Below are 20,374 nucleotides of genomic sequence, written 5' to 3'. Positions count from 1 at the left end.
GCTTGCGAGGACGGCTTGCCGGCCAAGTGGCTTAGCTGGAGCCGAGTGAGCGCAGAACAGGCCCCTTTCGTGTCCCTTGGTCGCGTCTCTTTCGTGTCCCTTGGTCATGTCCCTTGGTCATGTCCCTTGGTCGTGTCCCTTGGTCATGTCCCTTGGTCGTGTCCCTTGGTCGTGTTTCACCGGGACAGCGGCCCGCGATATCAAGATGCGAGACGCCAGGCAAAGTTGCGAGTTGGGAATCAGTTTCTTGGACCCACGAGAGGCTGCACACCCTTTGTGACGGGACCGAGGGGACAACGGCAGTGACTGTCGGGTCCCATTAGCTACGCAGTAAGGATCTCGTAAAAGACAGACTCGACCAGGAAGCAAAAGGCACGATTCACAGTGTCGAACCCGGCTTCTCCTTCGTATGATGGATGAAGTCAAGCCCTTCGGCTACATGACCGTGGATACGAGACCCTTTCGACGGGCAGATTGGTTACACAGGGTTTGGCTTATGCGATGCAATGTCGAGCCTCGAGTGAGGGCAACCTTTGGTGTTGCTGTCATCCAGGGTCAGCCTGGCCCTCCCGAGCCAAAAACCATGACTTCAGCTGGGGTTTTGTCCCTTTTTTCCTTGCCCATTCCAACAACTCTCGGCCACATCACTCTTATTTCTCACCCAAACTGGCTGAAGAGTGATGAACAAGTGCGTGCAGATCGGCGGCGCTGATCCCCCTCCAAGCCACGCCATCTTCCTCTTCGCTAATGGGGCAACGCACATCTCGCTAAGCTCCTCCTCGATGCAGAATGGCGGGGACAAAGGGTCAATAGGCCGCCGACCTGACTATTTGGGCCATGACGCCGTTGCACCGTGTTTCACCTGCCTCGGCTACCTTTTCCCTTGGCTTGATACCGCTGTTTTTCTTTTCAAGGGGATGGATGCCTGGCAGTAAAACAAGTGGCTGGTCGTGACCAAGCCCCTCCGTCACCCGTACATGCTGGGCACATACACGAGGTATCAACACTACGCAAGAATACGGACCACCCCATTATGAACTTCACCACAAGCCCACAAGGCCTGCTGGGCTGGTGACCACTCTATCTGGAGGGGTGCGTGACCCTTGGCAGGGACCAGTCCGTTTCCCCTCGAAGCCTCCCAGCGCAGCGCCCTGTCTGTCATTGGTCAGTCCAAGCCCAGACAGACTTGGGGGGTTACTCGGAGTTGCCATGGGGGAGATGCAACCTTGGCTTTTGGCTCTCGGGCCGGGCTTTTCTTCCTGGCTGGCTCCAGTCGCACGAGGTTTGGAAGAGGAAGGAGGAGGAGGAAGACAAGAAAGCCGCACATGTCCATCCCGTCAGTCGGTCCATATATAGCTCCTCCGTACGCGCCCCGGCTCTTTCGTCACATTCCTTCTCGGTCTTTCTCTGTCTCGGTTCTCTGAAGGCGAGGAAAGATATACGACAGTCGGCCAAGAGTGTTGCTTTGCTCAAAAGGGACATATATGGTCGACACCAAGCTGCCACATGAACAGTTCACCGCTTGACTCCCCCATCCTACAAGCCAAGACACGTTCAACGACAAACCGAAAAGACCGAGCCATTTAAAGAAAAAGTCAGGGACAAGAAACGGGGGAAATGAAGGCTTCAACAGTCCTCGCCGCCGCCACCGCCGCCGTGGCCCCGGTGCGCGCGTCGGGCGTCTCGAGCGCGACCGAGGTCAAGTGCGCGCGGCCCAACGCCAGCTTCTGCGTCGCGGGCGACATCATCCTGCGCTGCGACAGCTCGGGCGTCGGTGTGCCCGGCCGCTGCTCCGCAAACGTGGCCGGCTATCCGCCCCTCGGCGGTACGGCCGTGTGCTACGAGAGCGCTCCGAAGGCGGGCGATGCGGCGTGCCAGAAGAACGTGAGTGTTTTTTTTCCTCCGTTTTCTGTCCCTTTTTATCTTGAAGAGGCAGAGAGTGAATGTGTGTGTATGTGTGCGTGTGCGTTCGTGTGCACATGTTCAAATAAGGGAAAAGGGGAGGAGAGAGAGGAGAAGCTGACCGGCCTCTGCCAGTGCGTCGTCTACGCCAAGCCCTCCTTTACCCTCCCCGCCGACCAGTGCACGCCCAGCGACACGCCATCGAGCCACAACACCCCGCGGAGCAACATCATGAGCATCCCCGAGGGCTCGGGCCAGCCCGGCGAGACAGGCTTCATGACCATCCCTGAGGGAACCGGACGGCCCGGCGAGACGGGATTCATGACCATCCCCGAAGGCACGGGAAGGCCCAGCGTGACGGGAATTATGACCATTCCCGAGGGCACCGGACGCCCTAGCGAAAGTGGCATCGCGAGCACCCCCGAAGGCACCGGCCGGCCCAGCGTAAGCGGCATCATGACCATTCCTGAAGGAACGGGGCGTCCCACCGACACGGGCATCGCGAGCACCCCCGAAGGCACCGACATCGGCACCGCAACGCCCATTGCTCCCACGAGCGGCAGCACCGTAAACACCGCCTCACCCTCTTCGTCTCCGTCTGCGCCATCCCCCTCCTCCCCCTCCGGTGGCCGGGGCTCCCCGTCCAACCGGCCCAGTGGCACCTCCTCGTCCGGCAGCCAGACGCCACCGGCCGCGACAGCTGGTGCGTCTGCGAACAGCGCAGCCGGTGTCTTGGCTGCTGCTGCTGCCGCCGCTGTCGCTGCCGTCGCCTATGTCGTCTGAGTGTGTCGCGGGCCTGCTTGCTTGCTTGCCTTGACACCTTGGTGTAGGCGGAATTCCTGGCTGCTGGTTTCTCATCAATTCGAACAATGTCTTGGTTTTGGGTGAGAAGGGTATATGGAATGCGAACAGTTTGTACATACATTCCCTTTCTTGTTGCTTCTTCAGAGGATGCTGTCATGTCATTCATTAACCCGCCCCCTTTGGCTATATTGCCCCATGTTTGTATGAGTTTTGAATACCGCTTGAAATGATATGAAAAATTGTTTCTTGAAGGCTCAGTGTCTTGAGTCGGAACGGTCAAGACGACGCAGTCATGCCTTGCCGCCCCCCATCGGTCGGCCTGCAATACCCACAGCTGCGGTGCTTCTCCCTCACCACCGTAGACATAGCTCAGGTAGATGGCGTAGCGGAAACATGGCGCGCCTGGGCGCCTCCTCCGTCACATCGCGGCGGCCCAGTTGGCTGCCCAGGCTCTGCGCAGCAAGGATGGCGCCGCCATCGTCATCGTCGCTGCTCTCCTCGTCCGGCTCCAGACCACGGGTCAAGGACGGCGGCGGCGACGACCACGAATGTCCCGCGAAGGCGACGCGTGTGGCCAGCAGGAAGCTCTGGGCAAGAGGCAGCTGATCCGGGACCGAGCAGCGGGGCGACCAGATGGAGCGCGAGCGCGTCGAGAGGTCGGCCACGGTGGACTCAAGGGTAGCAAGGGCGACTTCCGGGTCCATAAATGACCGGAGCAGCGAGAATTAGTTGTTGGCTGTGACGGCACTGAAGCGTCGAGAGGCGAGACGGGCGCTCTTGCGACACGAGGGAGGGAGGTGGAGGAGGATTTGGTGGAGGAGCTAAGGCGGCAGGCTATCCATGCTGAGAGGAGTGTCTCGGTGCGCCGAAGATTTTGAATAACGAGCAGTTTGAGAGTTATGGTCAATTGTCAAGAGGCGATGAAAGTAGAGACGGGTGTCGTGGCACGGATTCCGTCGTCATCGGGGCCCTTCTGACCAGAATTGCCGGAAAGTAGGCGCAGTGACGGGAGCGTCGACCTGACCGGTCAGGGTGAATGACGAGCATTTCCCTTTTATTTGTTATTCTCTGGCATGTATAAGTATGGTGACGATGGCTACGAATGTGAGAGATGCCAAAGACGGAAATGGATGGACCTTGATGGGTGGGTGAGAGACCCCCTGACGGCTCCTCTTTTGCGGGGGGTTTTTGACGGCACACGCTTGTTGAACAGCTGGGGAGTCTTCTTCTTCGTCTTGGTCTTCTTTTGCTTCGTCTTTCGTCTTCCTCTTCCTCTTCTCCCTGTCCCGTCTTCTTATGTCGTCGGTCACGGCACCACGCCCGCGTCGTCCAGGCCGTGGCCCTCCGTCTCCTCCCGCCACCAGGCCTGCATCAGCTTGAGGCGCTCCGTCCTCTGCCTCGCCAGCGCGCGCCCCGTTTCCGTCTTCATCATGGCCTCGAGGCGCACCAGCTTGTCGTCAAAGTGGTCCATAGTCTGGCCCAAGGCGCGGCCTTTTGCGCCGCCAAAGGCAAAGGTGCGGGCGATGCCGACGGCGCCAATGGCGTCGAGCCGGTCCGCGTCCTGCACCACGGCCAGCTCCGGGTGCGCCGCCAGCCGCGCCGCCGCCGCCGCCGGGTCGCGCACTTCGGTCGAGTAGCTGACGCCCAGGCAGATGGCCTGGACCGTGTCAGCGAGGCGGGCGTCGGCGCCGAGGGACCGCAGCACGTCGGCGACGAGGCGGGACCCGTCCTCGCCGGGGCGCAGGTACTTGGAGTCGCCCACGTCGTGCAGCAGGGCGCACAGGGCGACGAGGGGCCGCGAGGTCGACGGCGTGCGGGCCTGGATGTGCAGGGCCAGGCGCAGGACGCGCTCGATGTGGTGGAAGTCGTGGGAGCCGTCGTAGTGGGACATGTAGTCCCGGACGTAGTCGGTCACTCTGGCGATGAGGCCGTCGTTGACTGTGGCCATGGTCATGACGAGGCGGCGGTGGGAGACGAGGCAACCCCCCCTCGTTACTAACGAATGAATGAAGAGAGAGAATTGCAGACAAGGGAGGAAGCCTCGGAGAAAGGACACGACCCACTGCAGTGACAGCGACAGGCCGAGGCTCTACGGCGCTGTAACTTTCTCGCAGCATCTACGAAGACAGAGGCTCCACAGAGGCCCTACAGGCTGCACAGAAGCCCTAGAGAGGCCTCTGTTGTACTCCGTACTGTACCTGGGATGCTCCACTGACGGTGATGAGTCAGCCATCAGATCAACAAGAGCTGTCATGGGTTTTTTCCCATCGTCACGATTCCCTCAGCCTCGTCTCCCTCGTCCTCCACGATCTCCCCAAACTCGCCTTCTCGCGCTCCGTCAACCAGCCACACGAATAGAGAGCCATCCCTCATCGCAGCCGTCCGCGACAAAACATCAAAAACACCCCGCGCCCACGATGAGCTTCGTCCCCGTCAACCCACGGCCGATGCTGCAGGACCTCGTCGACAAGACGGTCTCGGTGCGCCTCAAGTGGGGCGAGACGGAGTACCAGGGCGTGCTCAAGGCCATCGACAGCTACATGAACCTCCAGCTCGCAGGCACAAAGGAGTTTATCGACCGCAAGGAGACGGGCGACCTGGGCCAGGTCCTCATCAGGTGAGCTCATCCCCCCGTCTCTCGGCAGCCCGTGGCTAACTTGGCCAGGTGCAACAACGTGCTATGGATCCGCGGCGTCAACGCAAATGAAAACGGAGACACCAGAATGGAGGACTGAGTCGGCGCGGCTTGCACGGCGGACGGGGGATCAAGGGTTGGGAAACAGGCCGCGGCGAAGCCATGGCACGCACGGTCGAGGGGATGCATGGGCGACGACTTCGATACCCGGGATACAGCGAGGGGCAACTTTGATGGCGCATTCATTCTCTCGTCTCGAGCTCGTCCCAGCTCGACGCACACGATAGCGTCACATGCGCTTGCGAAAGCAACCACGGCGGTCATGCTCCGTGGGCATGAGCTGGTGGCTTGCGTGCCGACACGGGCCGGAACACGGCCCGACTGAGGCTTTTTGTCCATATCTCGCACAAGGAAGACCGGCGCCGCCACAACATTTGGGGCTGTGTTGTTGCTGCTGCTGCCCTTTTTTTTCTTTTTTCCTCAGATGAATACTAGCAATGGGAAATATCAAGGCATCTGCTGTCGCTGTCAGTCTGCAGCCTGGCATGGAGCTGGCGGCAAGGAATTGAAGAGTCGGGATTGTGCCACGGCAAGACGGATAGCCGGCTTCTGTCAAAAGCCAAGACCAAGGCCGAAGCGGACCACGCCGTCGTGCAGAAAGATGAGCACTAGCTGCGCCGAAGAGACTGAGAGTCGGCGACGATGCATTATCCCGACCCCATCATGATGCACGACGCACCAAGGACGATTCCCATGTCCTCTGCCAGCACCAGGCGCGTATCCTGCAATGGCAATGCCAAGGAAGAGGCTGGATGCAACGACGCCTTGCCTACTCTACCATAGCCTCGACTGCGGGTGCGCACCCAAAGACACGCGCCCCAGCACGGCAGCCCGGCTCGCCAATGACGAGGCCCGTCTAGACGCCCGGTGCGACCGGACTGCAGCGCAACCCTCTCTGCCCGTAAGCGCCGAGGGCCCTTTCTCCGCGCGCCATGGCTTCGGCGCCGCGGCGCCCCCCATTGGCTGGGCCGGCGTTGGACGAAGCGGGCGGGCCGTCGATTGGGCCATTTTCTTTGCTCGAGCGGCTGCCTGTGTGTGTATGGGGGGGCCAGTGAGTGCGTGAGCGAGTGAAGAGATGGGCATGGATGGATGCACACACGCACACACTCACACACACTGGATGCAGTAAACAACTGGCTACTGCATGTTTTGCATTGCAGCTTCCAGCTAGGATGCCCGGGTGGGCATGTCGCTGCCCGCCTTTCCACTCGTCGAATAGGTCGGTAGCCACCATCGCCAAACCTCCTCTTATAAGCGTTCCCTTCCTCCCCCCCACCGGCTTCTCTTTTCCTCTTTTCCTCTTCAGCAAGTCTCGACAACTCCAAATCCACGCTTCTGTTCTTCGTCTTTTCCCCCCTTGTTTGTTTCATTTCCCCCCGTAGAGCTGGTTCTCTACACCTCCCTTCTAATCAAGCATCGCCTCCCAACCTTTCCCCTTCAATCCACAAACGTTGCCTGCTGCCGGCCAGCTTGAGCGAGAGACGAGACCCTCTTCCCCTCCACTCCCCTTTATTTTCCAGCCCATTGTTACTTTTGCTTTACTGAATCTCTTACCCTCGGTCTGTGACCTGCTGTTGTCGTGTCTTTCTTTGCGCTCTGGCATCGCATTGCAAACACCTGCACAGACACATCGCCGCTTAATCAACAACACCCCCTTTCTCCTAATAACAGAATCCCGTGGATTCCGACTTGCTCGCCAGCACAATTCGTTTTTGTTTCTCATTCCCTCCGGATCAGGAATCCGCAAGATAAAAAGGCAAACAGAAGAAAAAAGACGCCAAAGGGGCCCCGTTTCAAGCTCCCCCCAACAGCGTCCTCAAAACCCCAAGCATCATGTCGGCCGTCCAGCTCTCTTTTTCTCTCCGCGTCTCGTCGGGCGTCAAGACGGTGCACCTTCTCGGCTCCTGGGACAACTACGTCGGCCAGCTCCCGCTGTCCAAGGACCGCTCCTCGTCAAAGTCGGGCTCGTGGAAGGGCACCTTTCGCTTCCAAAACGCCACCCTCGAGGCTGGCCAGCGATACTGGTACTACTTCATCGTCGACGGCTATCACGTCGCCCACAACCCCAGTGTCGCCTCCACCGTTGAACCCACCACCGGCCGCGAGCTCAACGTCCTCGACGTACCCGCCGACAAGCACCACAAGTCGTCGTCGTCGTCGCATAAGTCGTCGTCGCACAAGTCATCATCGTCCAAGTCTTCCTCGTCCAAGTCGTCGTCTTCGTCTTCGTCGCACAAGTCCAAGTCGAGCAGCAGCGGCAGCAGCAAGAGCTCTTCGTCGTCGTCGGACCGCCATCGCTCCTCGCGCAGCCGAGCCTCGCTCTCCGTCGACATCCCCAAGGGCCGGCCGCTGTCCGTGTCGCAGATCAAGGCGCCCAAGCCCTTGTCGCCGCACGCCACCAAGCACATCCTCGAGTCCGACTACTACGACGACGAGGCCCTCGAGGAGCTCACGGCGCGCTTCGGCAGCGCGGGCCTCGACGACGACGAGCAGTACGTCATTGCCAACTTCGGCATGGGCGCGTCGCCCGTGTCGTCGTCGTCCTCGGGCTCGTCGCTGTCGTACCGCTCCGACGGCTCGTCGTCGCCCGGGTCGTCGGGCTCGGGCTACAGCACACCCAACTCGGACTGCAGCTCGTGCACCTGCGAGCGCTACGGCATCACGCGCAAGGGCGAGCGCGTCAAGCTCGACTGCGGCGGCTCGCGCTGCGGCTACGGCGAAGACAGCTCGTCGTGCTCCAGCGGCGTCAGCGAGGATGAGTTCGAGCCCAGCCGGTACGCGAGCCGCAGCTCCCGGCGCAACGGCATCGTCGTCACTTGAGAGCATGTGTCTGCTTTTCCGGCGTGAGAGACTATTGTCGCAAAAGAGGAGTCTTGCCGGTGTGGCTCCCCGTTTTCTTGGTTTTGGTCATCACCTCGTTTGGAGCGAGCTGTGACGCCATCCATTCTTCACTCCATGGCACGGGGCGGCGTCGCGCGTCGAGCTGGTTCTCGGAGAGGGCGACGTTTGACCCGTGGCGCATGTGACGACCAATGGGTCGATGCTGCCAGCCCTCCGTCCAGGCATGGCCTCGGGCCGTGTCTGCGGGATAACAATCTTTTTTTTCCTGCTTCCTTTCCCTTTGTCGGTTCCTGAACCAAGGAAGAGAGAGGCCAGGGAGAGGCGGCGGACGTCGAAAGTCGTCTACGCCGTCGCTCTTCTATCTCTCGACCTACCTGTCAATGGATGCGTCTAGTTTCCTTGGGGCCTGCAAACGCATTATAGGACAAGCGAGGAGCGCCTTTGTCGAGCACAGACGATGGACATGCTCTTCACTTTCAAATGTTTGGATGTGGCCCTGGGTCTTGACGATAGGACAACCCGGGCTAGCCATGGATTGCGTCGTGGGGATGGAGAGGGCAGACGAGAGACAAGGACCTTCTGCCCGCGGTGGAAGGATGACGGTTGAATCTTCCACTTGAAGAGTCGAGCTTCTCCTGTGTCTGTGATGCGTGACTGTTGATCTGATGCCTTGAAGTCTTGATGCCGGATGACTTCTGCCACGACGGTCACATGATCTCGAACCATGACGGTACGGGTACTGCCGAGTACACCGGACTGCCGCTGGGGGCCCCCACTGCCGCTTTCCTCGAGACAGCTCCGCACCGTCGGCTGTCCTAACTTTGCTATAATTAGAGGCTGTGCTGTAAGTGTAGTCACTGGCGAGACATGTATGTGATGGAAATATGGATCGGGCACATCATGTCTATCGAAAGAGACGCTCGTCCGAGACAGACGGGTACGCCGTGTGTATCCATACATTGCGGTACCGAAGCCTCACCGAGTACAAAGTCTCGGCACTCGACGCTCGTACCTTGCACGTACCGCCCACACCAACCCGCAAGCACCAAGACACCCTCTCGGTACCTTGACCCCTCAACCCATCCCTCAATTTCAGGGGACCATGGCGGGGCAACAGCGTGCATACGCTTTGGGCCTCGAGCCAGCGACCAGCAGCAGCAACTCCCAAGACTTCCTCTCTCCCAACTCCCCTTCTCTCCTACACCAGTCAGGCTGCAAACCAGTCCGGCTGCCCCCTTGACCGCGACACCACCGCACCCGCACGATCCCCCGCGTCGTCGTCGCCATGGCCGAAGACCAGCTCATCCTGCCCATCATCGACGCCCACATCCACCTCTACCCCGGCGACGAGGTCGACTCCCTCGCCTGGTGCGGCCCCGACCATGACCTCGCCGGCCAGCACTCGCTCGACCAGTACCGCCGCGCCACCGCCTCGGCCCCCTCGCTGCTCGGCTTCGTCGTCGTCGAGGCCGACCGCAAGCACGACCTGGCCGCGGGCGCCGCCGACGGCTCCGGCTGGGAACAGCCCCTCGCAGAGGTCCGCTGGATGCGCCGCGTCGCCCTCGGCCAGCCCCGCGACGGCCAGGGCCACCAGCCCCGCGACGCGGACCTGTGCCTCGCCATGATCCCCTGGGCGCCGCTGCCCAGCGGGCCCGCCGTCCTGGAGCGCTACCTCGACAAGGCCCGCGAGGCTGCCGGCGACGCCTGGCCCAAGGTCAAGGGCTTTCGCTACCTGCTGCAGGACAAGCCCCACGGCACCATGCTGCACCAGGACTTCATCGACGGCCTCAAGCTGCTCGGCCGCCGCCGCTTCGTCTTCGAGGTGGCCGTCGACCAGCGCCGCCGCGGCAAGAAGCAGCTCGACGAGGTCATTGAGATGGTCGACCGCGCCCACGACGGCGTCCCCGAGGAAGACAAGGTCACGTTTATCCTGGGTAGGTCGGCGCCGTGCCCTCCATCGTCTCTGCACTGACAACGTCTGCTGCTCGCCAGACCACCTCTGCAAGCCCGACCTGGCCGTCTACAACGTCACCTCGGACCCGTCCTTCTCGGCCTGGCGCACCGCCATGTACGCCCTCAGCAAGGCCTCGCGCACCTACGTCAAGCTGTCGGGCGCCCTCGCCGAGATGTCGGACCGCCTGCGCGCCCAGCCCGCCCCGCTCATCTTCCAGTCGACGGTGGCCTGGCTCGGCGTCGTGCTCGCCACCTTTGGGCCCTCGCGCATCCTCTTTGGCAGCGACTGGCCCGTCTGCTCCGCCGCCGGGCTCGGCGACGACGCCTGGCCCAAGTGGCGCGACGTGGTGGAAAAGATGTGCTGGATGGCGACGCTCGACGACGACGACCGCGCCATGATCTTTGGCGGCGCCGCAAAGCAGGCGTACGGGCTGTGAGGCGCTGTTGCCGCGAGAGAGGACTGCCACGGCGCGGGGGTCGAGTCGGGATATCCCTAATAATCTAGAAGGCGAGCGTGAGGGTCGGGGGCGGGCGTGGAGGAATACGGGGGGTCAGGGGAGGTCGGCGGCCTGAGCTGGCCACAGGCCGCCGCCCCAGAATGCATCAGTCGGTGCCAACGAGCAAAGCCTTGAAGCAAGCAAGCCCGATACACCGTACATACCCATACCCACACACATAAACACACATGTATATACACCTCCAGTCTCTCTCGCCAAGCAGGCACCGCTCGCGAGTCGGACTGTAGAGAGGATGGAGAGGTGGAGGTCCGCTCGCCGCTCCCCGAAGCCAATCTACAGTATATACATTCCATAGCCGACGGCCTAAGAAGGAAGCCATCTCTGCCCAGGTCCGTGTGTGTATGCGTGTGTAAGTGGCCGGCTCCCTGCAGTCGCTTCACCAGGGACACAGCAAACATAACGCGGCAGCCAGCAAAAAGAAGGACAAGTTTTTCATTCATCGTCGTCGTCGTCGTCGTCGTCTTCGTCTTTGCATGATCCAGTCAACCCAGGCAAGGCAGGCCCGCCATCCATTGCCAACAGCAACAACAGCAACAGCAAAAACAGCGCCTCCAACGCGGCTCACAGACAAGACGCAAAAGCCGCGCAGTCCCCAAGGCCAAGACTCACCCACAACCCAAACAAAAGAAAGGAAAAAGACAGGGAAAAAAAAGGCCCAGAGCCTCGGCAGCAAGACCGCTCACTCTTTACACGCCTGCCTACTCGGCACGACCGCCGCCGCCGCCGCCGCCGCGGTAGTTGCCCATCCGCTCAATCGAGCTCATGATGCCGCTGCGCGCCGCCACCGTCCCCGGCCGCGGCAACCCGCCCCCGGCCCCGCCGCTCTTGGTCCGCTCGTGGGGAGCCCGGAGGCCCGATCCCGGCGCGCGCAGGCCCGACACGCCGCGGGCAATGGTGCTGCGCGGGCCCTCCGTCGCCGGCATGCGAGGCGTCCTGGCCGTTGTCGTTGTCGTTGGGGGTCCCATGGCCGTCGGCGCCACCGCGGTGGGAGCAGCGCCTTCGGGCTGGGGAGGAGACTGTCGACGCTGCTGCTGCTGCTGCTGTTGTTGTTGTTGTTGCTGCTGCTGCCTCTGCTGCGAAGCGGCCCCGACAAAGCTCTGCATACTCATCATCTCCTCCGCCAGCTGCACCAGCTCCCCCTTTTCAACCCTCTCCAGCTCCAACATGCGTCGCAGCTCGTCGTTGTCGCGCCTCACCGTCCGCTCCACCGCTTCGAGCCGCTGCACGTCGGCCCGGAGCTCCTGGATGGCAGCGCTGTCCCGCACGGCCCCCGCCCGGAGCTCTTCGGCCTCGGCCGCCCCGGCCCCGGTCTCCACCCTCGTCATGGTCGAGTCGCGCCCGGCGCGTAGCTTGTCGTTGTCGTCTGACAGCTCCGAGATGCGCGCCTCGAGGTCCCGCACCTTCTTCTCCCACCGCCCTTCGTACGACTTCTTGAGCGCCGCTACCTTGGTCTCGTGCTTGCTCTTGTATAGCGCGTGCAGCTCGCGCGCCACGCGCTCCACGGCGACCTCGACGTCGGCTCCCGAGCTCTTGGCCTTGCTGGGCGACGACGCCGACGACGACGCCTTGTCGCCGCCGTTGTCCTTGCCGGCCCGCATGCCCGCCATCTTGCTCTCGGCCTCCTGGTGCAGGATCTCGGCCGCCTCCCTGCGCCTCTCGCTCTCCTCGAGCTTGCGCTCCAGCTCGTCGCGCTCTCTCTGGCCAATGACGATTTCCTCGCGGACCTTTCGGAGGAGGCTCTCCATCTCGCGGCCCCTGCTCTCCCAGTTCTCCTTTTCCACCGCGAGCTGCTCCTTGAGGGTGCGCGCCTCGCGCAGCTGCTCCAGGGACTCGCCCACCCGCTTCTCTGCATCGCCGACGGCCGTCTTGAGCGACTGCACCTCCGCCTCCTTGCCGCTCAGCGACGCCTTCAGAGAGCTAACCTCGGACAGGAAGCCCGACTTGAGCGACTCAAGCTCCCGGGGCGTGATGGTGGGAACACTTCGCGGCGTCGGCATGGGCGGTATGTCAAAGTCGATGAGGGTGGCGAGTTGGCGGTTGGGCGTCGCCGCAACGGCATGCATGGTGGACGCGTTGCCGCGCTTGGCGGGCGACTTGTGGGGGAACCTCATCTGCTCAGTAAAGTCCATCAAGAGGTTTGTCGTGTTGCTCGGGTCGGCAGACGTGGGCGCTTGGGCCGGCCGCAAGGGCGAGCCATCGCGGTTCGCTGCCGGAGCCATGCCCAGGCTGGCGAGCCTCGTGGGGCTCTGTCCCAGCTTGGCGAACATGGTGAGGTTGGGCACGGCTGAAAAGGTGCTGAAGGTGCTGACCATGGTGTCGTCGGGTCCCGAGGGCTCCTCGTCGATCTCGACACGGGACGCGTCAGCGCTGAGCGTAGCCGTAGCGCCGTCCCGCGCTTCGTCCTCGTCTCCTTCTGCCAAGACACTCTGCTCATCCTCGAATATCTCAATCGCATGCTTCAGCCCCTCGTTCTCCCGCATCGCCTGCTCCATGGTCACCATGTGCTCGGGCGCCGTCCGCATCGTCCTCGGCGTCTCTTCTGGCACCGCGCCGCTGCTAACTTTGACGGGAAACCGCTTTTCCGGAGACATCTTCCTGGGGCTCCGCGTCCCCGCAGCCTCGGGGGATGAGCTCCTCTGCTCCGCGAGGATCTTCAAGGGCGATAGTTCGGTGCCGGACATGACGCGGCTGTGCCTAGCAGCCTTGGCAGGCGACACGTTCTCCTGGTCCGACGTGCTGGTCTCGTGGACGGTCGACACAAACGGCGACGAGCCTTGCTCCGACGTCTCGCTGCCCGACCTGCTGGATTGTTTGATGTGTGTGCGCACTTCGTAGTCTTCGTATGTTCTCGTCGTCGTCGTCGTCGTCGTCGTCTGGGGTGTTGAATCTGAGACACCCTCCTCAGGTGCCGCCGTCAGAGGCGAGGCCATTGGGGGACGATGCTGCTCTGGTCCACCGGCAGGTAACACGACGAAATAGCGAGACAAGGCAGATGGATCGCGAGGCTTTCAGTCACAATGGCTTTTCTGCTGTGCGTCGCGTTGCAGTTTCAACAATGGACATGGTCCGTCGACGCCATGCTCGACTGAGGAAAGAGCTGAGGGATAGGAGCCGTAGCTGATGGGACCCACATTTGTATGTTTACTCGTTGGCCCGGCAACCAGCACGTGCCGTCTCCATCATTGACCTATGAAATGCTGCCGTTGTCTCTGGCAAAGGCATTCCAGCTTCTGCATGCACGAGGCATGGAATGAATGCCGTGGACGCCATGTGCCACTAAGCTGTCCTCGCACAGCAAAGAGCTTTCACATCACCCTCTACGCTCATCTTCCCATACACGCATCGCACCGAGCAAGAGGCCAGTGGCAAGTCTTCAATCGCTTTTATTGGTCATTTCGTAAGTCGTTACCTGATAACATGGCATGTCCAAAGTACACCATCTGGGGCGCTTTTGTAAAGACGCAAATAAAAGGCGCAAGGAAATAAGCAAGGAAACAATCAAGGTCGTAAGGTCATCATCAGGGGCTCTTCCAGTTATCTCCTTCCTTTCCAAACACATCTTCCGACAATGGAAGAACTCGGACTTAGTTGAGAGGCAGGTCGCGTGGTCGACAGATAGCTCATCGTTTCCCGCCTGAGAATCGTAACAGGCCAGCAGTGCTTTTTTTCTGTTCCTCATGCACTCGTGTCGTGTCTCAGAGCTGTCAAGTGAAAACGCCCAAAGCAACAGCCGAAAGCCGCTCTTTCCATGATTAAGTCCATCCATGCAAAGCGTGACTCGTCAGCCATGTACATCCATGACAAGGCATCCTTTAAGTAACATGTAATCGTCGGTCGTGGCTCGTCAACGCGCGAGGGTCTTTGCCAATGTGGCGGTTGCGAATACAAGACCAGAGCAAGGCGAAGGTAAGTTCGGCGTCAAGATGGAAACCAAAGCAGAAAGTGCACACAAGGAACGTCTTCTTACACCACGAGCGCCGTGTTGTGGGCGGCCGCCGGGCGTTGCTCTCGATGCCCAGCGGACCACGCCACGACCGCACGCGTTCGGGCAAGCATTAGGGGCGTCATGGAAATTACCGCCTCGGGGGTGCTGCGATGGCCGAGGCAGGTCGGCTCAGGGCGTCATATACAGGCGCGGGTACCGTCGACTCCATCAGCGTCTTTCGCCGCTTGAGTTCTAGGCCGCCCATGCCGGGCCCGCCGTTGGCGGATCGAGACATGTCGTCGTCGTCATCGTCGCGCCCCCTCTTCAGGCTCCCCGCCGAGCCGTTCATGACAGACGACTGCGGGGCGTAGCTGTTGTTCATGGAGCCGGCAATGTCGGCCGGCGGTGCGTAGACATCGGCGCCCGACGCTCCGCTGTGCTGTGCCCGGTCGCTGCCCGCAACGTTGAAGAGGTTGCTCGATGACGGGACGCGGGGCGGGGTGCTGTAGCCCGTGTGCTGCGGGTAATAGGGCTGGTGAGGCGCCGCCGTCCGCGGCGTGGCCCGTCCCGAAGCGGGCGGATGGTTCGGCGAGCCCGTCATCTCGGACGGCATGTTGCCGTCGCCGGCCAGGGACCCAACGCCGGGTGCCGTGTAGTTGTACGATGTACGCGAGGCGTCATAGGCGCCACTGTCGTGCGTGTACTCGGTCTCATGCTCGTGGTCGGCCTCGTCGTCCCCAGCTTGGTGCTGGGCAGCCTGCTCTGACGCCATGATGCCGTTGGGGGGCTTGCTATCGTGCTGCTCGCCCTGATGCCCGCCCGGGCGACTCGACGGCGGACCCATCTCGCTCTTAGCATACGACTGCGCGTACATGCGATCCTGGGTGCCGTTGGTCGACGTCTGGTACGGCGAGTGCTGAGACGTGGGGGCGCTGTAGATCTGGCGAGACCCGTCGTAGGCTTGCGCGCCCGACGAGTAGGAGTTCATGTTAGTCATGGCGGTGCCTGGTGGCGTGGTGGCTGGTGCGGGCGGTCGTTAGCCATCGTCGACGTGCATTTTGCCTCGGTGCCAAGGTCTTGGGCAGTTTTCAAAGGGGGGGGCGGGAGTCGTACCATGAGCTCCATTCATTCCTTGTCCCTGCCAGTTGAAACTCTCGGAGGCGCCCATGCTTCCCATGACGCTCGAGGCGCTCGTCGGCGGCGTGGGAAACGTCTGTGATCGGTCAAGCGGCGGGCGGGCAATGTTGGACTGAGACGGGAGCGACGGCTGCGGGCCGGGGAGCGCCATTGAGTGGTGGTGGTGTTGTTGGATCGAGGGCAGGCCCGGCGGAGGTGGATTTCGCAGTTGTCCTTGCTCCTGTTTTCGGCGCTCAGCGGCGGCCATTACCTGGGTTGTCCGGCTCTGGTTGTTGGGGTGGTATAGGAGAGCTCCGATGTTGTGCACAAAGAGCGGGTACAGCATCTCCGTGATCTTCTCCTTGTTGGCAAAGTCGAGGGCTCGGTCATAGGGGATCCTGTCTTGTCTCAGCACGCGACCGTCCGCACGATGTCTCATACGACGAGGGGATATCCGCATACCAGACGCCCTTGAGGTGCATGGGCCCAATCTTGACCACGTGGCGAACCTTTTCACTCTTCAAGATGCCGTCTCGCCGACCTCGGGTCATGCCAGCAACGTTCAAGAGCTTGGTGCCGTTGATCATGTGATTGTCTAGGAGCTCGAGTCAGCACGCCAAAACACCTGGCGCGCGCAACTGAGGGCGACGCAGCCTACCTTCACGACGGGCAACGCAGATGCCGCGGGCCTCGACCTGGAAGCACAGACTGCCCTCGTCCTCCCAGAGGGTGGCGGTGACGCGGGGCTTCATGCCCGGAGGGGGTTGCTGGCCGGTGGTGTCGAAGCCGGCGTACTGGTTCTGCATGGGCCCGTGGCCACCGACGCCGGGCAGGGGCAAGACGTTTTGGGGCGCGCCCATGGGGTTGGAGACGGTCTGGGCCGTGGGGGGCGACGTCAGGCCATTCGTGTAGCCGTACTGGCTATACTGGGCCGGGTTGGAGTACTGGGCGTGGCCGTGCTGCAGCAAAGGCGGCTGTTGTTGTTGGTAGTGCGTCATGCCGCCCGAGGTGACGGTCTGGGGCGGCGGCGGCTGGCCAGCAGACATGTGCTGGGGGTAGTACATGTCGGCGCCCTGGTTCATGGCGTCGTAGCTCACAATGGTGGTGGGCGGAGCGGTGATGACGCCGACGGGCAGGGTGGGAGAAGGCGTCTTTGGCCCGTTGGACGACGTGGCCGAGGTGAAGGACGACTGAGACCCCGCGTGCGAGCCGATTGACGAGGCAATGGAGCTGACGCGAGACGACGAGGCCCCCGACGAGTATGCCTGGCTCGGCAGAGGGAGAGGGAGCGACGGCAATCTGTCGGTACTCATAAACGACGAGCGGTGGGCGGCGTAGGCGTTGAGGTAGGGTACGTCCGACGAGAGTCCACGGGTCTGCACTTGGGAGACGGACGGCAGATCCAGCTTTCCGGTGGTGCGCTGGGCAGGGCGGACGAGGAACGAGCGGACAGCACGCAGCTGTCAGGGCAATGCGGGCGTCGTGATGGAGAGCGGCGGCCGAGGTGCAGCTGGCAGGCAGGGACGGGGGCGCGGTGGTGGATGCGAAGGCGGGTTGCAGCAAGAGATGCAGTTCTGGCTGCAGGTCTCGAGCACGGCAAGGTCTGCTCAAACAGGACGACGGGAAGGAGGCGGCGCGGGTGCGTTTGGCATGGACAGGCGGTGGCGAGGCGATGGAAGGATGAAGTGGACAAACAGCGAATTGCGTTTGTTTGGAAGCTCGAGGTCCAGCAGCAGCCCACTATAAACTGCAGATGCCAAGGTAAAAAAGGCGATTAGCTGCGTCCCCCCTCCAAGATGTCGAGCTCGAGCACACACGGGTGGTGGTGGATAGGCAGGCAGGCAGGTAGGTAGGCAGGTAGGAAGGCAGGCAGGCAGGCGGGCAAGTATAGCTCTCTATGTGAGGAATGACAAGCGGCAGCGGGCAGAGAAGAGCGGGAGAAGACGAAGCAGCAGCAGCTCGAAGCACACGTTGGGGAGGGGGGTGGTGCGGGCGGCGGCACCAAGACACCTTTTCTGGCTTGCCTACCTTTTTTTCTCTCCTTTCTCAGCTCGTCGCTCGTCTTGAACGGACCGGCCTTGGGCGTTCGCGGCTCGCCAGGGGCAGTGAGGGGGAAGGATTGGGGACGAGGAGGGGGGGCGGAGGAGGCTGGCTGGCCACAGGGCGGGGGCCCCCTTTCCGCTCCCTGTGCCCGATTTTTAGTCTCCCTGTGCACCTTACCGTATTAGGTAGAAGCATCGCGAATCGGCCAAGACATGCATTTGTGTGTGCAACACACCAATTAGAAGGTAGTCACGGATTGTAGAGTCTTGCGTTGAACATTATGAACTTGAAGCTATTCGCACATTTCCTCCATATCTTCTAGCCGCATTACAAGCTCATACGGCTGCCGCATTGCGTGGCCTCTTTTCCGCCGTGGCGAGCGTTCCCCTTTCCTCTAACTGTAGCGTTACTTATCTGCGAAGCCGGGAGCGGCATGAATCCTCCTTCCACTGATGTAAGGGTGCTAGAAAGAGGGGTCGAGGACCCAAGGGTAAAGAGACGAGGGCGCTCGCGATGCCCCCGTTGAGAACCTCCTTGACGCGGCGGCCGCGGCGGCTCGTGATATTCGAAGGCGGAGGGTAGCCGCCGCATGTTGGGTGGCAGACTCTGAGCGCCGGAAAGTCTGCGGCTGCTGGTATGAGGTCGGTTGTGTAGGCGTTTGACGGATCACGATGTCGGCTTGTGGTGTTGACACCGACCACGAAGCTATAGCCGGCCCAATGCCAAGATAGTTGCCAATAGCCTCAAGCCGCGAAAGCACTGTCTGCAAGACTGGCTGCCGCTGTTGCTGTTGCCCGCGAGGCTGTGACTGTTGCGAAGCTGGTGGGGTAGCTGCTGCTGCCGCTGCTGACGAGGCCACAGGTGCAGTTACAGCGGCTGTTGCAACGGCTGCAGTCGTGGCCACAGGTGCAAAGGCTATGGCTCTGGCTGGTCTGCGGCGCCGGGCAATGACTCGAGGATCGCGAATTCGTCTGTATGGGTCTGTGACGGCAAGATCCTGCCGTAGAAGCCAGTGGCTGTCCCACAAGTTCAAGGGCAAGGGTCTTGTAGCTATAACTTTGCGGCTAGTCCTCCCTTGGACCTGGAGGTACGAGGCGATAATATGCTTGCAGGGCAGCCCGTATTGGGCAGTGAAGCTATTCCCACATTCCCAAGTGGCCGCTCTTGTGGTTTGAGGAGGCCGGCCGAGGCGGCTAGTGCCTGTTTCTGTACAAGCTCGAGAGACCGATATGACGCCTTCTCGACGGCATCCTCATATAATGGTAGCCGGAACGGGTCGCGAGTCCGTCGTGATTCGCGCTCAACGGTCCGATCATGGTGTTCTCGTGAGGTTGAGGCTTGTAGTTGCAAGGCATGATATAATTCAAGCAGGTTCGACTGGCCGTTGCGAAGGAAGGTGCGAGAGCTTGAGTGAAGGGATTCACAAGGCGAGGTCGTTGTGTGGCCCCAGTTGCGGTAACGGCAGACCCAAGCGCGCGCCCATTGTGTTCGTACAGGCATCCAGATCTCTTCTACATACCTAAGAATAATGTGCTGGTCTGAGAAGGCGCCTTTGACGATGCCCCAGCGGCTGTTGAACTCGTCCTCGGTCGGGGCATACACTACGGACCGGAAGGCTGTTGTGAAGGCACAGGGCCTCTTTTTCCGGCAGTGGCTCCGGTAGCTGCAGAGCGCCCGGGGTCTTCATCGTCTTGGGGCTCTTGCGGCGGGTCAAATGGGTCATCATCGTCATAGTCGCCAAGCCAGCGCTTCTTCGCGTTTGTAGTGATGTTCTTCATGATATGCCACGTACAGACCTGTAGCTGCGAGTCCGGGAAGGTAGCCGACAATGCAGCGCGCAGCAGCGTCATAGTCCGTGATGATAACGTGTGGGATAAAGGCATTGCCGTCAGCCTCGCCTCTTAGCCTTGCCTTTGACTGTAACCACTCGCGAAGCTGTATAAAACACCAGGTAAATGCGTTCGTGTCTTCGGAAGGGATTAAACAGAAAGCCACAGGGAAGATAGAGCCCAAGGCAGTGATTCCATTGATCTCTAGCAGCTTGAGGCCATATCTATTCGTGTTGTTCGTTACGTCGGCCATCATGAGGTGTGAATGTTGTGCCCAAAGCCGCAAGGCAGGGTCAAGGCCCACAATCTGGTAGAAGAAGCGATCCTCATCGTCAAGTAGCTCTTTATGGAAGGCACCTTCCTCGTCGAGCCTGGCAATAAGCGCTTGTGTGGATGTATGTGCCCCAAGCTCCCGGAGACGAAGCCGGGCACAGATATTCGCGATGTCCTGCTCTGTTGCAAGTAGCCGCGGGTTCTTAGCCCGAAGAGCAAGAAGGATCTGCCGCGCCGTTAAGCCAGCATCGCGAGATAAATCTTTAACCTGCTGGAGTTGATGTGGATGAAGGCGCCGGTATTCTGGGAAGGCGCCGGCCCTATTGGCCTCATGGTTGTGCCTTGGGCACATCACAGAGACTCGCCAGAGGCCTCCTCTAGCTTCAGGCGCACAACCTGACTCTAAACGGGCAGGAAGTCCGCCTAGTGCCAGTCTTCCGGAGTCCTAACGAGGCTGACTTGTATTCACGGCCGC

At 61.2% G+C, this 20,374-nt stretch overlaps 8 protein-coding genes across 8 annotated transcripts; 4 read left to right on the top strand and 4 right to left on the bottom strand.

Moving 5' to 3' along the window:
- Positions 1 to 1,617: 1,617 nt before the first annotated feature.
- On the top strand, positions 1,618 to 2,685 carry HRG_09302 (uncharacterized protein; the record flags this gene model as incomplete). The annotated part of the gene is made up of 2 exons (XM_044867773.1): positions 1,618 to 1,884; positions 2,038 to 2,685. 2 exons carry the CDS (start codon positions 1,618 to 1,620, stop codon positions 2,683 to 2,685), a joined length of 915 nt encoding a protein of 304 aa, XP_044717033.1.
- Positions 2,686 to 3,056: 371 nt separating this feature from the next.
- Positions 3,057 to 3,410, bottom strand: HRG_09301 (uncharacterized protein; the record flags this gene model as incomplete). Its single annotated transcript, XM_044867772.1, has 1 exon — positions 3,057 to 3,410. One exon carries the CDS (start codon positions 3,408 to 3,410, stop codon positions 3,057 to 3,059), a length of 354 nt encoding a protein of 117 aa, XP_044717032.1.
- A 602-nt stretch (positions 3,411 to 4,012) lies between these two features.
- Positions 4,013 to 4,660, bottom strand: HRG_09300 (HD domain-containing protein; the record flags this gene model as incomplete). Its single annotated transcript, XM_044867771.1, has 1 exon — positions 4,013 to 4,660. One exon carries the CDS (start codon positions 4,658 to 4,660, stop codon positions 4,013 to 4,015), a length of 648 nt encoding a protein of 215 aa, XP_044717031.1.
- A 463-nt stretch (positions 4,661 to 5,123) lies between these two features.
- On the top strand, positions 5,124 to 5,441 carry HRG_09299 (LSM domain-containing protein; the record flags this gene model as incomplete). Its single annotated transcript, XM_044867770.1, has 2 exons — positions 5,124 to 5,323; positions 5,372 to 5,441. The coding sequence occupies 2 exons, from the start codon at positions 5,124 to 5,126 to the stop codon at positions 5,439 to 5,441; spliced, it is 270 nt and encodes an 89-aa protein (XP_044717030.1).
- A 1,793-nt stretch (positions 5,442 to 7,234) lies between these two features.
- HRG_09298 (GTP-binding protein EsdC) lies at positions 7,235 to 8,221 on the top strand (the record flags this gene model as incomplete). Its single annotated transcript, XM_044867769.1, has 2 exons — positions 7,235 to 7,962; positions 8,014 to 8,221. 2 exons carry the CDS (start codon positions 7,235 to 7,237, stop codon positions 8,219 to 8,221), a joined length of 936 nt encoding a protein of 311 aa, XP_044717029.1.
- A 1,306-nt stretch (positions 8,222 to 9,527) lies between these two features.
- On the top strand, positions 9,528 to 10,632 carry HRG_09297 (amidohydrolase domain-containing protein; the record flags this gene model as incomplete). Its single annotated transcript, XM_044867768.1, has 2 exons — positions 9,528 to 10,176; positions 10,235 to 10,632. 2 exons carry the CDS (start codon positions 9,528 to 9,530, stop codon positions 10,630 to 10,632), a joined length of 1,047 nt encoding a protein of 348 aa, XP_044717028.1.
- Positions 10,633 to 11,411: 779 nt separating this feature from the next.
- Positions 11,412 to 13,643, bottom strand: HRG_09296 (central kinetochore-associated domain-containing protein; the record flags this gene model as incomplete). Its single annotated transcript, XM_044867767.1, has 1 exon — positions 11,412 to 13,643. The coding sequence occupies one exon, from the start codon at positions 13,641 to 13,643 to the stop codon at positions 11,412 to 11,414; it is 2,232 nt and encodes a 743-aa protein (XP_044717027.1).
- A 1,143-nt stretch (positions 13,644 to 14,786) lies between these two features.
- HRG_09295 (cell pattern formation-associated protein stuA) lies at positions 14,787 to 17,067 on the bottom strand (the record flags this gene model as incomplete). Its single annotated transcript, XM_044867766.1, has 4 exons — positions 14,787 to 15,658; positions 15,752 to 16,152; positions 16,217 to 16,349; positions 16,413 to 17,067. 4 exons carry the CDS (start codon positions 17,065 to 17,067, stop codon positions 14,787 to 14,789), a joined length of 2,061 nt encoding a protein of 686 aa, XP_044717026.1.
- Positions 17,068 to 20,374: the final 3,307 nt, after the last annotated feature.

The sequence above is a fragment of the Hirsutella rhossiliensis genome (genome assembly GCF_020360975.1).
Source record: "Hirsutella rhossiliensis strain HR02 chromosome Unknown scaffold00012, whole genome shotgun sequence".
Taxonomy (NCBI): Eukaryota; Fungi; Ascomycota; class Sordariomycetes; order Hypocreales; family Ophiocordycipitaceae; genus Hirsutella; species Hirsutella rhossiliensis.
Note: the sequence above shows the minus strand (reverse complement) of the source record. Positions and strands in the feature narration are given on the sequence as shown.